Source organism: Herpailurus yagouaroundi, unplaced genomic scaffold, assembly GCF_014898765.1.
Source record: "Herpailurus yagouaroundi ecotype Mexico unplaced genomic scaffold, PumYag 159, whole genome shotgun sequence".
NCBI lineage: Eukaryota > Metazoa > Chordata > Mammalia > Carnivora > Felidae > Herpailurus > Herpailurus yagouaroundi.
In genome coordinates, this window is record NW_024412400.1 from 5,866,619 (window position 1) to 5,885,880 (window position 19,262).

The following is a 19,262-nucleotide window of genomic DNA, read 5'->3' on the forward strand; positions in this document are numbered from 1 at the left end:
TTCTGGTTAGAAAAAGGATTATAAACACAGTCCTAAATTATGAATTACTAATTACAAATTTTACAACTTGACCTTAAGTTATGTCGGGTCTTCAGCGACAAGCAGGGTTATGTAATGATGTATGTAAAGAAGTCTTTGTTTTTTTCACCATATCCTCAATTTAGGCATCAAAAATAGTGTTATTCTTAAAGAAACCACCATGGAAGGCTCACACTGTTGTTTTGGTTTGTTTTTTGTTTTGTTTTTAAAATTTTTTTAATGTTGAGTTTTGAGAGACAGAGAGAGACAGGGCAAGAGCAGGGGTGGGGCAGAGGGAGAGGGAGAGGGAGAGGGAGACACAGGCTCCAAAGCAGGTCAGCACAGAGCCCGACGTGGGGCTCGAACTCACGAACTGTGAGATCATGACCTGAGCCAAAGTCGGACTCTCAACCGACTGAACCGCCCAGGAGCCCCGCAGAATTCTGATTTTAAATGACATTATAGGTCATTCTCTAGTTGGAGCAGAGAAAGGGGCCCAGAGAAGTCCTGCTGGATGCCTCTTCTCCTCTCTAGGGAGATGACTAAGGGGGGGTTGATAGCACCCTAGGTATTCTGTGGAACACAGTTTGAAAACCTCTGGCAGTGGACCATTCATGAACGCTTGGTCTTAGAAGACCTGGGTTCAAAACCTGGGTTCTAGACTCTGTGATTGCTGGCAAGGACTTAACCTGAGTCTCATTTTCCTCCTCCAGACAAGGAGCGTGAAAGCTCATCTCCAGGAGTAGCTACCGGGATGCTTATAAATGTGCTTTGGAAACCATGAAGTATAAGGTTTATTTTGTTCCTTAAGTCTTACCGTCTCCTAGTGACATTTCATTCGCATGTTGCGTGCCATCTCATCTCAATTATTTAGGGACGTCGGATTATCTGGCCTGGTTGATGGTACTACCTTCACCCTTCAGCTTTGCAGCAATATTGTCCGCTGGAGGATGGTCAAGGGGGAAGGGATGACTTTGCAGTAAGGGATTCCAGGTTCATAATTCATTCTTGGGATGGACCACTGTGACAGATTTCTTTTCCCTTTCAGGTGGGCCAAGACAAGGGCACCTGTTCTTTCCAAAAAAACCCAACCCCCTGCATCATCCCTCAAGAGCAAGAAAATATCTTCCATACGATATTTGCCTTTTTCACAAAGTCTGGAAGAAAAGTCTTGGTAAGAATTTGCTCACTGGTTGGGTTAACATGGGTGGTCCTCACGAGGAAGGCGAGTAGGAGATGGAGAGACTAGTTTTCTATTTGGCATTTATTATTTCCCAAATCTGGTCTTAATCAATTGACGTCTAAAGTCACAAGGACTGTGGTCAAGTCCTATTTTTCAGCCTGAGGTTTCAATCAAAGTGTTAAATTGACATTCCAAGTTCCATTGCCTGGCAAAGGGAAAACCCTTGCAAACCACCAAGCACAAAGTAAAACATTTCTCCAACGAGTGTGAGTCTAGTCAAGACTGATGGTTCTACAACCACTTGGGAAAACTCCTGGGCAGTCTCCACTAAAACTAAACATCTCCATATCCCGCGACCCAGCAGTTCCACTCTGAGGTATACCCCCAAGAGAAATGTGTACTTATGTGCCCTAAAAGACATGGATAAGAAGGTTGACAGCAATCTTCTTAGAGCTCAAAGCTGGGAACAGTCCAGATCCCCATCAACAGGAGAATGGGTAAACAATTGTGGTGTAGCCCCACAGGCGGGAATATTACAGAGCAATGAAAAATACTACCCCACGCTACAACAGGAACGAATTTCGCAGACATAATAATGCCTGAAAGAAGCTGGAGCCAAAGCACACATAGTATAATATTTCACTTATAGGAAGTTCAGAAAAACCAAGGCTAGCAATAGTAATGAAGTTCAGGATAGTGGTTCCATTTGAAGGAATGTCAACAGGAGAGCGCATGAGGGAACCTGCTTCAGTACCAGAATTATTCTACACCTTGATCTGGGTATAAACATGAAAAATATATCAAGGGGGACCCTTAAGATTTATTCCATCTACTCTATGTAAGTTATACCTCCATTTTTTTTTTAAGTGAAGGTATTGAAGATACAGTTATATGCTTTCCCCAAGCCTCCTTTCCCCATATATTTGGTTATATCTCTTTAGCTTATTATTTCAGGATGGACACATCTCACTTCTCTTTTTCTCTTTTGTCCTAAAAAAAAAAAAAAAAAAAAAAAAGGAGGACTGTTTGCCTCTTGCACTATGGGTTCTTTTGGTTTGTGTTTTGTTTTGTTTTTAACTTACCTAGTGCTGATGATACAACTATTTTTAAAAACCCTTAGCATGATTAGGTATAGTGATATCTCGTTGTTTGACAGACACAACTCTGTGTGCGGCTGGCAGTTTTTCCCCAGCCACGAAACATCATGCCGGAAGGTGTGTGCATTTTGGATTCTACCATACGAAAGAGAAGAGTTCCTCTTTTGTAACTTACATTTGGAATTTAGGTGTCCGTTGGTGGTTTGCGTGTTTTCTTGGTCAAACGTGCTTTTCTTTCCTCCTGTGTTTTCTTGAGTCATGATATGACTTCTGAGCCCTCTAATTTGCTCTGCCTGGAAAAGGAGCACGAAAGTGTGTTTGCCAACTGCACAGGCAGAGATCACATAATGCAGGAAATAACATCCTGTGTTCAAAACTCAGAAGAAAAATTCTTTTGGAATACGTAGATGTGTGTCTTTTTGAAAACAGTCATCTGTCCCTGTGAAATCCAGTTTTTGGGTAGTGTAAACCAGTGAGTGGCTTTTTCCCATTTGCTTGACCTGAAGTCGTGTTCTGGTGCCTGCAGGGGCAGGAAATCCCTCCATTGCCCTCTGGTGGCAAGAAGGAATGATTACGGTCTTCCTTTGAAATTCTCTGCCTAGGATTGTTTGAGAAGCTCATGGAGCCCTCTGCTCCATAAACTGCTGCGCATTTGTCTTTGTTCTTAATACCGTTTGAAAGAAAGTTCTCTGATTTCTCTTCTCAGGACTGTGAAAAACCAGGAATCTCTTGCCTAACAATGCACTGTAACCTTAGCGCGCTTGCTAAAGAAGAAAGTCGTACTATAGACATTTACATGCTGCTGAACACAGAAATATTGAAGAAGGTAATGCCCTTCGGTTCATATAAAAGCATTGGTATTATAGGGGTGCCTGGGTGGCTCAGTGGGCTAAGTGTCCAACTTTGGCTCAGGTCATGATCTCACGGTCCGTGAGTTGGAGCCCCGCGTCGGGCTCTGTGCCGACAGCTCAGAGCCTGGAGCCTGTTTCGGATTCTGTGTCTCCCTCTCTCTGTGTCCCTCCCCTGCTCACACTCTGTCTCTCCCTGTCTCTCAAAAATAAATAAATGTAAAAAAAATTTTTTTAAGTAAAACATTAAAAAAAATTCTTTTAAACATTGGTATTATTATTAGGTATAGTGATATCCAGTATGAATACGCCGTATGCTAGCTAACTTGACAATAAATTATATTTAAAAAAATAAAATAAAACAGTTTTATTTAGCAATGAAAAAAAGAGATTTTAAAAAGAAAAGCCTTGGAGTAGGTTTTCTCATGAAACACTGCCTGCCCCCTTTAAAACGTTTCTGGCAAGTGCCATTGGTAATTCGCTGCAGGAAGATGCTGGGGTCGGGGTGGGGGCCACTAGACCCTTGCTATTCTACATGCGATCTGAGGACCAACAGTATCAGCAGCACTTGGGATCTTGTTAGAAATGTGGAATTTAAAAAGAAAAATGAAAAGACATGCAGAATCTTGGGCTCCGTCCCAGACTTCCTGAACCAGCATCCTTCAGTTTAATAAGCTCCCCGGGTGTTTTGTTTTGCACATTTAAGTTTCTCCCGACTTCAGCATGCATCAGAATCCCCTGGAGACCTTGTTAAAATGCAGATTCCTGGGGGCTGAGTCTGAGATTCTGTCGTTCTGACAAGCTCCCATGCTAGATCAGGGGTCAGCACACCTTTTCTGTGACAGGCCAGTTGTCAATATTTCTGGCTTTCCAGGCCACACAGTCTTTTGTCACAGCTCAACTTGGCCATTGTCTTGTGAAAGCAGCCATAGACAATACTCAGATGAATGGGCATGGCTGTGTTCCAATAAAACTTTATTTACAAGAACAGGCAAAGGGCCAGATTTGACCCATGGGTGGTAGTTTGCCAGTCCTTTGTTTAGATGACACTTTATTTCAGGGAAGTCCAACTTTTGATCTTCAGGTCACTTTGCTATTATGAGTTTATCAAAAGTGGCTCATTTAAAAATACCTCAGTCAGTGAATTAGCGGTTCTCTAAAAATACCATACAAATTCCCTGTGATTTATTTTAACATAAGAGCTGCGGAGTATGAAAGGCCACAGCCAACCAGCTGCTTTAAAAAGAATCACTTGGGAAGATAAAATAAAATATGCATGTTAGCTACAGAGATTCTATTTATTTTCCTCTGGAAAAACTGTGTGTGTTAGTCGGTATAAACCTGAATGAATATCTTTAGAAAAGTCATCCCAATGTTAGTTTTAAATTAGGCATGGCAGTAGCATGCTGACCTGAGAAGTCACAGGCACGAGAGATTCAAGATGTTTCGCCCACTTTTCCATCTGTGACTGGTGCGGCCCCCACACGCCCAGGGAGAGCTGCACACAATTCTCTTTTCCTTGGTTTCCTTTGCAGGGAAACTAGTTTGGGGCAAGTTGGGCTCTCCCGGCAGTGTTTCCCTGTTGCTCCTCTCCCTTAAAAAAGGACAGCGTTGGGGGCTGGGGGGCAGCACCCGGGTGGCTCAGTCGGTTAAGCATCTGACTCTTGGTTTTGGCTCAGGTCCTGATCTCATGGTTTGTGACAGTTCAAGCCCCGCCTCAGACTCTGCGCTTGTCAATGGGCAGCCTGCTTGGGATTCATTCATTTTCTCTCTCTCTCTCTCCCTCTCTCTCTCTCTCTCCCTCCCCTTCCTCCCTCCCTCCCTCTCTCTCCCCCTCCATCTCTGCCCCTCCCCCACTCACTCTCTCAAAAATCAACAAATTACAAAAAAAAGAAAAGAAAAGGGACAGCGTTGGGAGAGGACCAGGCGAAAGCTAGAGTCCCAGTGGCCGTCCTGTGATTCCGGAAGCGTGTCTGGAAGCCCCGCATCGCAGGAAGTGCCTTCCCAACGTGGGTCTCCTGGGTCAGGCTGAAAGATTAGGCTTCCGTATACTTACCTGTCCCGTTCATCTTCTTGACAAATGGCCCCGGTGACAGTTTTATTCCCCACGCCACACTCGTCACTGTCGACGAAGCCCTGATCCGGGCACGGACGGCAGGGGGGAAGCCATTCTGATTCCTCCTGCACCCTCAACCCAGATGTTTGCCCCTTGCACTCTGTCATTTGTCCTTAATTGAATTGCAAGGCCTCAGGCCTTTCTTGTGTACACGGCTCAGTGGCCTGGCCTTCTGCGTGACTCTCCCTGTCAGTGGCCAGTGGTAACCCTTTGCCAAGGATCATGTCCCACTGACCGCCGTTCCCAAGGACCGTCCAGTCCAGTCTGCGCCCTGAGAGACAGCCGTGGGGTGTCGTGTGTAGGTGCTGGACGATCAGTCTCCCTGAAAGTGCCCTTTCTGCAGAAGCCAGAAATTTCAGGTGCAGAGGAGAGCCTGAAGTGAGGCTGCCCTGGAACCAGATGGGTCCCCAGCTGCTCCTAGAGCTTGAAATGCAGAATGTCAGTCCCCTGAAGCCAGCCATGACCTCCCTTGGGGAGTGAGCACCAGACGAGGCGCCCCAGAGCCCTCTGGCCTCCCTAAGGGTATGGAGCCGCTCCAGCCTTGAGGTTGGCCTGGGCCTCCAGTTGTCTTTATTTTCCTTTGACCTCAAGGTCCAGCCCCAGACAAGGGAATTTGAGGTTTTATTGTTTTGATCTTAACTAGTTTTCATTTGAAATGCAGGGTCTGACTTTTTAAATTATCAGAGGATTCAGATTGCTCTGAAAGTGCCCTTCTCCAACCACAGGGAGGCCTGTCCTGGGGCGGGCTGTTCATCTGCCCCGCCTTTAACTCGGACAATTACCACCATCATTGTTATTATCCTGGTGATTATGAGGATCCACAGTGAGGATTAGTCAAGGTTGCGAATAAACCACACATTTACGAAACTGTTAAATTGGTAAAAGATTATTCGCACACGGAAGTATTTACTGCTGCAGGAGAGCTGAAGGGAGCGAGCAGTTCATTTGCGTGACAAGCTTCCCGGAAGCATTGAAAATCGGTTTCACCGTTTAAAAAAAAGGGACAATAGGGGCGCCCGGGTGGCGCAGTCGGTTAAGCGTCCGACTTCAGCCAGGTCACGATCTCGCGGTCCGGGAGTTCGAGCCCCGTGTCAGGCTCTGGGCTGATGGCTCAGAGCCTGGAGCCTGTTTCCGATTCTGTGTCTCCCTCTCTCTCTGCCCCTCCCCCGTTCATGCTCTGTCTCTCTCTGTCCCAAAAATAAATAAATGTTAAAAAAAATTTTTTAAAAAAAAGGGACAATAATTAGCGCATACCTCCCAGGTGAAGAGGCAAAGTGGCCTCCCCGTGTGCCCTCCGGGAGGGTCTTTGTGGTTTCTTTGACAGAGATGAGCAGAGGGAACTGTTTTCTCTGAGAGGGTCCTCTGCTTTCACTTTCGGGGGGGAGGGTAGGTTTTACCAGAAGTGGGTCAGAGCTGGCATCTGATACGTACCTCCTTGTGTGGCAGGCAGACTGAGGAAGTGTGGGTGGGTCTACTGCAAGTCACCTCGCTGGCAGAGCCCCAGCCACCCCCACAGGTGGGCTGCCGAATGTTCCAGTTGCCCGCCTGTCCTGCTTCCTCACCGGAAGCCAGGCTGGTCCTCCACCCACAGTCAAGGCAGCACTGTCTGTACCACTGGCTCAAGCTGCTGACCCTTCCCTGAGCCGCAGTTTTGCCCTCTTTCCAGATCCCAAGCCCATCCCTGCCTGGTGGCCATTTTCTCATTCTGTGGATCTGAGCCCACACCAAGGCCACTGCTGGTGGGCTCTTCCTGAGTCTTAGATGTGCCCACGCCCACCCCAGTCTCCTTGCTCCTCAAGCCATGGCCTGATTTATAAGCTAGATGTGTCCCTCTCTCATCACCCCATCCAGCCTCCTCTCTCCATGTTAAATGGTTTTGACCCCCAGACAGCCTCATTGAAGGGTAAAGAAAGAGTTAAAAGTAACTCATGTGAAGGGTTTGAGGGTTGTGGTCAGAGCAGGAAGATGCTTGAGAAATATAAATCAGATGCCTTCCATGGAATGCCAGGCCTGGATTTGTTGTACACAGTTAAGCAGCTTTATTTATTTTCTACTCTTTGTGAGTATGTCAATATCAGTGTCCAGATATCTGGCTCTTACCGCTTGGAAACCATAGTGCACAAGCTTGCGTGTATTGATGACTGGCAAAACTTCAGCTTTTCAGCATCTGCCATAGTATGAAAGAATTCTCAAGAGGCAGACTGGAAACCTCTGTTTACGTGGGTGCCTGGAATGGGGAGGTACCTAGTTCAGGGATAAAATTTTCGTCCGGCCCACATGGAATCTTGGAATTCAGTTCTCCCTGCTACTTTGAGGCCCAGCCGTTGTCACTGAAAAATGTGTCACTGAGTTGTGTTGTTTCCTCCACAGGACAGTTCATCTGTCATCCAGTTCATGACCCGTGCCAAGGTCAAGGTGGATGCTGCCCTGAGGGTGGTGGAGATAGCCAATGGGAACCCAGAAGAGATGACGGTGAGTCAGCCAGCCTTAGAACAGCCCTCTTGGGAGGGTGAGGGAATCTGGGTGGCTTGGTGCTAGAATTTGAGGGTAAAGACAGTCTCTGAGCCAAGATGTTGGCTTTGCGGTAGACCCAAGACCATGCCTGCCTTGGCTCCCAGGCCCCCACGGAGAACTGCTGCGGTCTGCTCTTGTGATAGCATTGTTCTTTACTGTGCCATCATTATGTGAAAGCTCTCTGCTATGACCAGCTCAAGGAAAAATAGTCTGGAAGTACCCTTGACAGGGCTTGGATTTCCACTTTGAAAGCCAAGACTATTTTTATCTTTCTCAGACCTTTCCCTGAAACCTCATCTGCCTCCCCAATCATATTGCTCCATGGATAAACACTAGGCGCCTTAAAAACAAGTGGTTTGAATAACTTTAAAGCAGTCACATCCAAATTTCTAAGCCCTCCAACCTTCTTTCACTCTCTGCCCCCTTGTCCTGCCTAAAGTGCGGGGGATGCAAGCTTCAGAGACACAGGAGGGTGTGGCAGCGGGAGGCGTGGATGTGGGGGTGTGGGGGAGACTGGAGGGGAAGTGTGGCCTTGGGATTGTGCTGCCTTTTACGGGTTTTCAGGGGTCGGGAGGGGAGGCGCATTCTTGACACTCACTCTCAGATCCTGGGCAGATAGAAAGGGTCGAGACAGCAGCCTGCGAACGGGTTTTGCCACCGAGCTAGGCAGTGACGCTACCTTTTTGCATCTACTTCCCTGGAATTCACCTCCTCTCAAGGGACTCTTGGAGGGGTCGGTGTTGCCGTGACAAATTTACAAGTGTGATAAAGTCATAGAGGTTGTGTACCTGCAAAGAAAAGGCTGTTAACTTATTTTGCAACAACAATAGGAGCACCACGTGTCTCAGTGTTAGGATATGAATCGGCCCAAAGCCCATTCGTGTAAGACCCTGAAAAAAAAAAATAAGTCTCTGGAGACTGCAACGAAACCTCAGTCCCACACCTGTGTGTGGTGAGCAAGAGCCAAGAGCACCAGCTAGTGCGGAACAAAGGTGAATCTGGGAATGGGGGAGGGTTATTAGAGCTGCACTAGGGCTTGGGCATACCATGCTCAGTGTGGGCAAGGGCGGCCAGGTGCAGAGCTGGACTCCTCTGTTCACTCGGAGAAATTGTCCAGGCGCTAATTTTAATAACAGGAACCAAAAAGGGTGACTTGGAATGGCACTGGCATCTCTCACCCTCTAAGGCGAGTTTTTCCAGCGGATCAGGTGTTCAGAGCTGGCTTTTGCCTTCTCCTCACCGCCTTTTGGCCATTTCACTGCTAATTCAGACCCTCGCCTGAGAAGTGAAAGAGACTGGTTCATCGCTCATTGTCATAGGTCTGGTTAAAAAGTTTTCTGGAATGAAAGACATGCCCAACATGCGAGGTTTGGAATGTTTGAGTAGACCACGGTGTTCCCGCTTGAGAGCTAAGGGATGTGATTTAGCAGGTTTCCTACAGGTGGAATCCCTTGTGTAGATAGATGAAAAACCAATTGACTGGGCACATCGCCCTCAGTGAGAACACTGAGCTGTGGGATCCGGGAGGACGTTGCTTAACATCCCATTGCTGGCCTTCTGAGTCATCTGTATGCCCCCAAAATGCCACTTCCACTGGCTACTGTTCCATTTTGAGCACTATGGTGGTATTTTCATTATCAACAGCTCTGTGAAAGAAGCTCTCACTTCCAATGATTTTTCTTTAGCACTGACCCATCAGAATCCTACAATGTTGCCTTCTCCCTCCTTTCCAGGACTTTGCCTTTCAACCCATGAGCTAGATGAAGTCCTACAGTCTGTTCTCAACTTCCCTGGCAGGAAAAAAAAAAAGTCTTTTCTGAGTAGGAAGGTTTACTTTTTTAGAACAAACACGTTCTTCCCTGCATGAGTCTTCTGAAGGCCTGGCTCTCTGTCAGCTATCTATTTGAGGGGAAATTTCCATGGAGGCTAGCCACCAAATTTAAACCGGGCAAAGTTTCACAAGATTTTAGATTAGATACCAAATTCTGATGGCCTTGGAGTGTACAGGAAGTGTCCTTTCAGCTGGTAAGGAGCAGGGTGTGGGTGAGAAGGGGAAATGATCTGATTTGTAACCACATAATGTATATACCGTGGTAAATTTCCCCAATCGGGAAATCAACTGATTTTCCTGGGACTCTCTGGATCTTTTCTTTTTATGCTGTGGTCTGAGTGCTTTACAAAGCATTTGAGTGAATAACTAGAAATATGTGATCGATTTTTGAATGTTTATTAATAAATAGATCTGGAGGGTACTTTCGGGGGGGGGGTGTCTAAGACCAGCCCCATCAAGCTCACCTGTACAGACCCAAACCTGAGAGCTCCAGGTGAGATCTGTCGTGTTATATTCTGTACTGGTTTCCAAGTGCCAGTAGTATGCTGAATTTCCTATTCTGTTCAACCCAGCCCTTTTTTTTTTTTAAGTTTATTTTTATTTATTTTTGAGAGAGAGAGCAAGCAGGGGAGGGGCACAGAGCGAGGGAGACGGAATCACAAGCAGGCTCCACCCTTTCAGCACAGAGCCCGATGCCGGGCTCAAACTCACAAACTGTGAGATCATGACCTGAGCCGAAATCAGCTGCTTAACCGACTGAGCCACCCAGGTGCCCCGACCTGGCCCTTCTCACTTTTCAGGGAGATTTGCCAACAACTGAGGCTAGAAACTCCCCCAGGACAAACCAAGAATCTGGAGGATCAGCTTTACTACTGCGAGCCACCATCCCCAACCCCCTTCTCAGGCTGGATGAGAAGCTTGTATGAATTACATAGCACACCGATTTTCTTGATATTTTCCAGCTGAAGAAAATAGGATACACACATAAATCCACAGGTGAAGAAGTCATTGCCATGTGGAGTGTATACTGGGCTAAGATCTTAGGAGCAAGTGGGGAGGACTGGTTCTCTTTTTGGCAGAGTCAGAATGGGTGCGAAGGATATATGGCAGCTCTCAGCATTGCCAGGAAGTCTGGAGAACCAGGCTGAGGGCAGGAGAGGAGTCCAGAAACCTGAGGAGCCAGGACCACGGGCTCAGGCCATGGGAAGAGTGCACGTGGTGCTTTGGACACAGCTGTCCCTGGCTTCTCTCAGCCTCTTGCTCTAGAGTCAGTGGGGAGCCTCTCACTGGCCGAGGTTGGGTCCCTGTCACCGGGAGACCACACCCCAGGGAAAGCAAACCCCTAGCATCTCTGTGACACCATTGCCCTGAGACTTACACAGAGGAGGATTCCCCAGGACTAGAGGGGAGGAAGGGGGTCAATACAGGGCTGCTAAGAAGTGACAGTTGTCCCCTCTCATGGGCTTCTCTTATCCTGAGGATCAGCATCAGGCCAGCTAACCCCTGGCTCTTCTTGGGGCGCCCATCTGAGCCACGCTTTGTTCAGTCATTTAGACCACTCTGTTGGTAGTAACTTCCCAGGCCATCTGCAGCCTTAATGAGAGAATGTGAAAATCTTTGTCCAAAGATGGTTGAGGAGTGTTTGGGCTTTTTTTGCCTTTTTTTCTTTCTTTCTTTTTTTAAGAAATAGTATGTTTGAAGGAGTGATACTTCCTTGCGTATTTGACAGGGCAGGCGTTTGGGGCCCGTCACCTTCTGCCATGGTGCATGGGAACCATCTGTCCACACTGGGGCGTTCACCTCCCTCACGCAGCCCACTGCCCTCAGCACCCCTTCAGATGGGTCAGAATTTTAACAAGTGCCTGGAGATTTCCTTGTACCCCCCCCCCCCCCACACACACACACACTCGGTTAGAACCACTAAGCCTCTGCCTCTAGTGAACGAAGGACCTCCGACACTTGGGAAGAAGAGATGACTTGCCCGGCATCTCACAGTGACTGAGGCAAGAACACCGCGTCCCGGCCTGAGGCTCCTTCCCCCTCCCTGCCTCAGCCGGCCAGTCCCCCAGGAAGTCACTGAGCCTTTGTGGGTGAAAGGGCCTGGACAAAAGCAAAGTCTCCAGCATGGAAAGGAAATCGTTGACTTGTTTTAAAGTATCTCTGTTAAAACCGCCCAGGTGGCCTGGGAGCCCAGCCAGCTCCTTCAGGCTGGACCTGGCTGTCCTCACCCCAGAGGGGGCCTTGCCTTCTCATTCTAATCAGACCCCAGAATGAAGCCTCAGCATTGCAGCCACACTTTCGCTTCTAAAGTCACCTGCCCAGCCAAGCACTAACTGAGCAGGGCAGCAAGTGCAGAGTTCATTTTCTCTGAAGCCATTTCCATTCAACTCCCAAGCTCAGCCCTTTCGAGAAGCCAGTCCTCTGTGAATGCAGAGGATTGCATCGCCCCTCGGGAGTCAGAAAAGCCCGGGTTCCAGCCCTTCTCCCTCCCTGTGACTTTGGGGATCAGGTAGGCTGTGTGAGCCTCAGTTTCCTCATCCATAACACGGGAAAGCTGCTTTCTCCGTCCTAGAGATCTCCTCCCTTGTTCTGCAAACTACCATTGCCCCCCAACCAAAGACACAAGCCGGGGCATCTCAACCAGACGGGCGTCACCTAACCTGGTAAACAGAGGCTATTCTCAAAGATGCCACTTATGGTCCTTTTGTGGTGCTGCTTCTTGATGCCAGCTTTACAATTCTTACAGTCACTGAGTAGACTGTGACCTGTACTTTACCATTTACGTGGCCAGTTACACTTAAAATTAGGTTCCACGAGGCAAGAGAGTTTTTCCCCCTCGAACCTCGAGTTACATTGAGATGTAGGTTGCAGAAGAGGGTCATTGGAAGGTCACCACCGGTCCTACTCCTCACCCACCAGCCCCACGAGTGAGAATTAAGTTATAACGATAAGAAATTGAGAAGTATTCCAGCAAAGTTTGCCAAAATATGAGTCCTGTTTCCTAATAGTCACATTTGCTTATTTATTTGATGACTATTTACAGGGCCTTGCGAAGAGCCAGGTACCGTACTAGGCAGGCACTAGGGATGCGATGGGGAACAAAATAAACGCGGCCCCGGCCCTCCCAGGGCTGATTGAGGGGACGGAGGATGGTAAACAGGGAAGCAAAGAAGGATTTCATTTCAAATTAAGGTTAGTTCTGGGGCGCCTGCGTGGCTCAGTTGGTGAAGCTTCTGACTCTTGATTTCGGCTCAGGTCACCATCTCACTGTCCGTGAGACTGAGGCCGCTCTGAGTCGGGCTCTGTGTTGACAGTGTGGAGCCCGCTTGGGATTCTCTCTCTCCCTTTCTCTCTGCCCCTCCCCTGCTTGTGCACACATGCTCTCTCTCTCTCAAATTAAATAAGCCTAAAAACATTTTTTAAAAAAACAACAACAAATTGAGGTTAGTTCTATGGGAGCAACCTGCTTTCTTTTCTTTTTTTTTTTTTTAATGTTTATTTATTTATTTATTTTGAGAGAGAAAGAGAGAATGAGTGTCGAGGGGCGGAGAGAGAGGGAGAGAGAGAATCCCAAGCAGGCTCAGTGCTGTCAGCAGAGCCCAATGTGGGGCTTGATCTCACGAACTGCAAGATTATGACCTGAGCAAAATCAAGAGTCAGACGCTGAACTGACCGAGCCTCCCAGGGGCCCCCTGGCAGCAACATGCTTTCTCTTAAAGGAGTCAGGGAGTCTTTCTCCAAGGAAGGTGAGACCTAGAAAATGAGAAGGAATTGGCTTGCCAAGGATGGGGAGAAGCACCCCAGCTCAGGGGGAGAGCTGCTTAAACACCCAAGTGGCCCGCTGTGCTCACAACTCGAAGACCAGTGTGGCAGGAGCCCGCGGGAGGGTGAACGCATCTGTGGGGAAACACACGGGCAGGTCTGCACCGTGAAACACCAGAGGGGGCAGTGGCGAAGGGAGGCCAATGAAAGCTTCTGTTTGAAGAGGGGAATGGCATGATCTAATACACAGTCGACCTTTGAACAACACAGGGGTTAGGGGCACCAACCCCTGTTGCTGTCAGAAATCCACGTAGAACTTTGGACTCTCCCAAAACTTAACTATTAACAGCCTGCTATGGACCAGAAGCCTTACTGATAACGTAAGCAGTCAATTAACATGTAACTTGTATGTTACCCGTATTATATACTATGTCCTCTGTGTTATATACCTATATACGGATATGTAATAATCTGTATTATATATCTGTGTCCTTACTATGTATAAAGTAAGCTAGAGAAAAGAAAATGTTATTAAGAAAATCATAAGGAAAAGAAAATACATTCACAGCACTGCACTGCATTTATTTTTAAAAATCCACATGTAAGTGGACCTCTGCAGTTCAACCTGTGTCGTTCAAGGGTCAGCTGTGTATTCTTTAAAAACCACAGGCTCCGGGGCGTCTGGGTGGCTCTGTCGGTTGAACATCCAACTTCGGCTCAGGTCGTGATCTCACAGCTCTTGAGTTCGAGCCCCACATCGAGCTCTGTGCTGACCTCTCAGAGCCCGGAGCCTGCTTCGGATTCTGTGTCTCCCTCTCTCTCTGCCCCTAACGCACTCTCATTCTGTCTCTGTCTCTCTCAAAAATAAATAAACATTAAAAAAAAAAAAACAATAACAAACCACAGGCTACTGAATGGGTAGTGGACTGGAGGAAGGAAAGGTGGAAATAAGAAGGCTAGTTAGAAGGTTGTGACTATTACCTGGCAAGAGGTGATGGTGGCAGAGGCGATGGAAGCAGACAGGTAGATTTACATCAGTAAAGATGTGGCAATTTGTGTGGTCACATGTAGGGGATGCCCGTCCGAAAGGGTTGGGAGGAATCAAAGGATTCCTTGATGCAAAGCCCCTTGCCTGGTTCGTCCACATGGACATTCAGTTAATAGTGGCTCTCACTGGGGCGCCTGGGGGGCTCAGTCGGTTGAGCGTCCAACCTCAGCTCGGGTCACGATCTCACGGTCTGTGAGTTTGAGCCCCGCGTCGGGCTCTGTGCTGACCGCTTGGAGCCTGGAGCCCGCTTCGGATTCTGTGTCTCCCTCTCTCTCTGCCCCATCCCTGCTTGTGCTCTGTCTCTCTCTGTCTCTCAAAAATGAGTAAACATTTAAAAAAAAAATTTTTTTGTTCTTTCATAAAAAAAAAATAGTGGCTCTCACTGCATAAAGAGATGGCCAAGGACAGGCTGAACCACATGAAGAATAAGCCTCTTCCTCCCCCAAATCCTCAAGAGTCTTGGTCAGTTTATCCTAAACCGATGATTTCTGGTTATCATCGCGATCACTATCATCGTTGTTATTTTTGTAAACAACAGAACCCACTCCTAGGTTGAAATACGCTTCAGTTGCCTCAGGGGTGGGGAGCCTGGCATTTCCCCCTTCTCCGTTTCCCTTGGTGGACGCTGTACCCCACGCCGAACCCCTGGACTCTAGAGAGTTCTGCTAGGAAAGGTGGTATTTTAGGACAAGACTGCCGTCCGGTCCATCAACTTCTCTCACTAGACACGAGTTGAACCCCCGGTAAGTATGAACCAGCATCACTCTATACCCTCAAGACTTTCACAGCACGCGCAAGTGGGCACGCAGACATGCTCGCAGCCCGGTGTGGTTATGTACCGCGAATGCCCGGCTCAAGAGGTTAGGGCGGGCGGCTGCGTGGGAAGAAACAGCGACCCCTGAGCAGGCGCCGAAGCAGTCTTCTAAGGGACGGGCGAAGGACAGGCATTCCACAGGAAGTCGTGTGGTGTCCTAAGCTAGATTCCCAAGGAGCAAACGTGAGATGAGCGTGTGTGTGCAGCCAGTTTATTAAGGAAGTGCTCCCTGTGAGCCCAGGAAGGGAAACTGAGGCTCCAGGAGGTGAAAAGACCTTCCACCCTGGGGTGCCACGGCTTGTCGGTTGAAGAGCCAGGACGGGCTGCCGGGGCTGGCTATTTGCAAGCCCCGAGCCTTCCTTACCCCGGTGCTCCTCTGCCCTGTGCTGGCCCGTTGCCTCGCGCCCACACGCACAGTGGGAAGGCCATTCTGAGCAGGTGGTAGGGATCACAGTCCTGGGTGGTAAGCAGCTGGCCCTTTGTTTCAGGAGCGACCCTCGGCTCTGGTGGCCTGAGCAGCACATCACGTGCCGACTCCGGGGTCTGTTGATTCTGGCGCTCTTCCTGGTGAGGCCTGGTCCCTCACCAGATGCATAGCTCCTCGCCCGGATAGCCTGAGGTGGATGAGCTGTCCTCTAAAGAGCAGCCGTGAGGATTATCAGCAGCGGTGGCTATAAAACCTCTCAACGCAGCGTCGAGAACTCAGCCCATTCCCAACAGACGCGGCCCATGATTAACCACAAAGGGATTAGGGCACCAGCCCAGCTCTCGCCTCTGCAAATTCTAACAGAGCAGGCCGCCTCCGACACCCGGCACCTGGCAGCCACGGGCACGGGTGACGTCTCTGTTTGTCACGGCACAGACGTATGATGCTGGTCTCGCCAAACGCGCCGTTTATTTTCTGTTCATTGATGTGGTCTCCAGAAGTCTCCCTGCTTCCCTGAGCGGGTGTGCTTTCCGAGGGCTGTGTTCTGAGAGCAGTTTAAGACGTGGTTCTGCTGAGAACATTTCCTCCCCCCTCCCCTACGCCCTCGCTGGCTTTTAGATGTAATCAGAAGCAGGTGGAAATGTCATTTCATCGTCCCAGATGTTCTGTCCCCTCCACTTTTTCTTTTACTCGAATTCCTGCTCTGTGAGGTGTGTGTGAGGTCGACTGCAGAGAGCATCTTGCCGTCGTAATTGACCTTCAGCCGACCTGGGTCTGAGGTTGAACCTCCCTTTGGGTAGTGCTGACTGCACCGTCCTCTCAGCACCGGAAACCCTTGTCCCGCAGGGGCCTGGGCCAGGCGCACCCCGGTGTGGTCATGTCCTCAGGCCTCACAGAGACCTGAGCGTTGCCAGCTGTGACACGAGGCCTACTTGCGGTGGTGGGAATTTGAAAGTTTCCAGAAACACAGAAACGAGTCCGGCACTGGGATTCGGGTTTGCCAGCTGCCTCAGACCGGAAGTTGGCTTCCGGAGGTTCCCAGACACCGGCTTGCCAACCTCAGGTGCGTGAAACTCCCCAGCAGCCGGCAGGACAGCCAGGATGTGGGCCCGCTCTTGCCCCGGCCTGACGTCCGTCCTCCTCAAAGCCTCTGTGGAGGGGCGCCTGGGTGGCGCAGTCGGTTAGGCGTCCGACTTCAGCCAGGTCACGATCTCACGTGATCTCCCGTGATCTCGCGTGAGTTCGAGCCCCGCGTCGGGCTCCGGGCTGATGGCTCGGAGCCTGGAGCCTGTTTCCGATTCTGTGTCTCCCTCTCTCTCTGCCCCTCCCCCGTTCATGCTCTGTCTCTCTCTGTCCCAAAAATAAATAATAAACGTTGAAAAAAAAATTAAAAAAAAAAAAAGCCTCTGTGGAGACAAATCCTCAAGCCCCTCCTTCTCTTACGTATTATTAGTTCACGTCCGGCACACGAGCCTCCCAGCTTTCATCCACGGCTGGGCCATCAGCCACCCCCTCGCCGGGCACAACTGCCACCTCGGGTCTCCCGGCCTCCACCACCAGACCCCCCCCCGTGCGAAGTTCTCCCTTCTCATCTACCATCGTTTTTCAGCTAAGTGCTCCCGGCAAACTGTGAACCATATCCCTCCCCAGGTCCAAACCCTGCGTCGGATTCCCGTTTCTCTTAAGATGAAACGTGTGATTCTTAACCCAGCCTCCAGCCCTTCCTACCTCTCCAGCTTCACCTTGAACGTCTTCCTTTGGCGCCTTGTTCATTCTGCCTGCTCCGACCCCGCTGTCTGCTGGCCCTGTCTCACCCCTGCCAAGCTTACTGCGGCCACAGGGGTTTTGCGTATGCTGTTCCTTCTGTTTGGAATGCTGTTCCCTCCCCTCTCTTTGACTCATCGCTCTCAGCTCCAGCAGCTCCTCCAGGAGCTCTTTCTGACTGCCACGCCTATCTCAGAGTCTTTTATAACCATGAACCTCTGCCTTGGGGCACTGGCCAAAATTATAATTTCACATCTATGTGTCTAATTGATCAGTATTCTCTGAAAGCCAGAAGCTTCCTGAGGACAACACTATCTGCTTGATTCATCAAGGACCCCCTACAAGTGCCCGGCACGTAGCAGCTGCTACATAGACAAACAGATGGATGGATGGATGGGGTGGACAGACAGATGAATGGATGGACAGATGGGCGTGCGGGTAGGTGGACAGATGGACGCACGGATGGCCAGGACTCCCTGCCGAGAAATAACATTTGCAAATATATTTTTGAGGTAGAGAAGAGAACACTCAGAGAGTCCGGCTTCAAACCCCAGCATCTTCTGTTGTAGACTGAATTATATCCACGCTCCGCCTGATGTTAGAGCCGAGAGGACACTGCACTCATGAACCACACCATGAATCACAATCCTGGTTTAGGTGGCTGCAGAACGTGCATTTGAAGCCTCGTTCTGTAGGAATTCACAGGGTGCTGGAGCCCGTCAACAGGAAGATGCATCGTTACCTTACAGAGTGATAAGGACTAAGAGACAGCACTGCTTGGCTAAGGTTTCAATAAGTCCTGTGGAGCCATGGGGGTCCCTTGATCCGGTTCAGGGCCTGCTGCGGCTGGGGTAGGGAGGGGCGGCGTAGGAAGGGGGTGCCGAGCGGGCTGGGCTCGGGCTGCCTACCTTCTCTACAACCAGAGAACCTCCGTTTTCTTCCGTTTTGTACGTGGAGATGCCCCAATAGGGCTTCTCTGCTAACAGAGGCTGAAAATGGCAATGTTTCCAAAAGCTCAGAGAATGACTAATTCTGCCAAAAAGTCAGGTTTCTTGGAACAGCAGATGTAGGAGCAGAGTCTCTCTTTTTCCATTTTTTTTTTTTCAACTTGGCTTTAAAGCACTGAGTTAAAAAGAAGTTTTAAGAGCGAAAAACAGAAAAAAAGGAAAAGAAGCCCCATAATCTCAAAAAAGCACCTGTGTACTTTTAAAACTTCCTACCATGTTTCTGCAAAGCTGACGTCTTCTAGATATTAAATTGCTATCTTGATTTTTTTTTTTTGCACTTAATGTTGTAACATTTGTTATTTCCCCATGATATTATCCTATTTTCAAAAGTATTTAAAACTTGGAAATCAGGCAAAAAGATGATTGCGTGTCCTTCCGATGGTAGACTGGAACGTTCCCTGGCCCCTTTCTGCTCCAAGTATGGACCAATGGCATTGGCATCACCAAGGAGAGAGAGAGAGAGAGCACATATGCATGTGAGCGGGGGAGGGGCAGAGAGAGACGGAGAGAGAGGGAGAGAGAGAGAATCTCAAGCAGGTTCTACCCTGTCAGCACGGAGCCCAAAGTGGGGCTCCAAGCCGTGAACCGTGAGATCATGACCTGAGCCAACGTCAGAAGCTTAACCAAGTGAGCCACCCAGGCGCCCCTGAATACTTTTAAGATGAGCAATATTGGATTTCGTCAAATGGACAAGAACAGAAAGGCATTGCAGGCGGCCGAAGCAGCCTGCAGAGGCCGGAGAGCACAGTTCTGGCTGGCGAGATGATGCAAACCAAGAAGGATGGGGATGATGGCCCGGCAAGGGGCTGGCAAGGTACGAAGGAGACCAGACT

The 19,262-nt window shown here is 49.1% G+C and overlaps 1 protein-coding gene across 4 annotated transcripts in view; it reads left to right on the plus strand.

Moving 5' to 3' along the window:
• ITGA9 (integrin subunit alpha 9) overlaps nucleotides 1–19,262 on the plus strand; it is a 343,812-nt gene that overhangs the window by 286,645 nt on the left and 37,905 nt on the right. For all 4 annotated transcript variants that reach the window (XM_040479772.1, XM_040479774.1, XM_040479773.1 and 1 more), the window contains 3 exons: nucleotides 1,067–1,192; nucleotides 3,005–3,124; nucleotides 7,633–7,734. In XM_040479772.1, coding sequence (XP_040335706.1) covers nucleotides 1,067–1,192; nucleotides 3,005–3,124; nucleotides 7,633–7,734 — 348 coding nt within the window. The remainder of the gene's footprint in view (nucleotides 1–1,066; nucleotides 1,193–3,004; nucleotides 3,125–7,632; nucleotides 7,735–19,262) is intronic.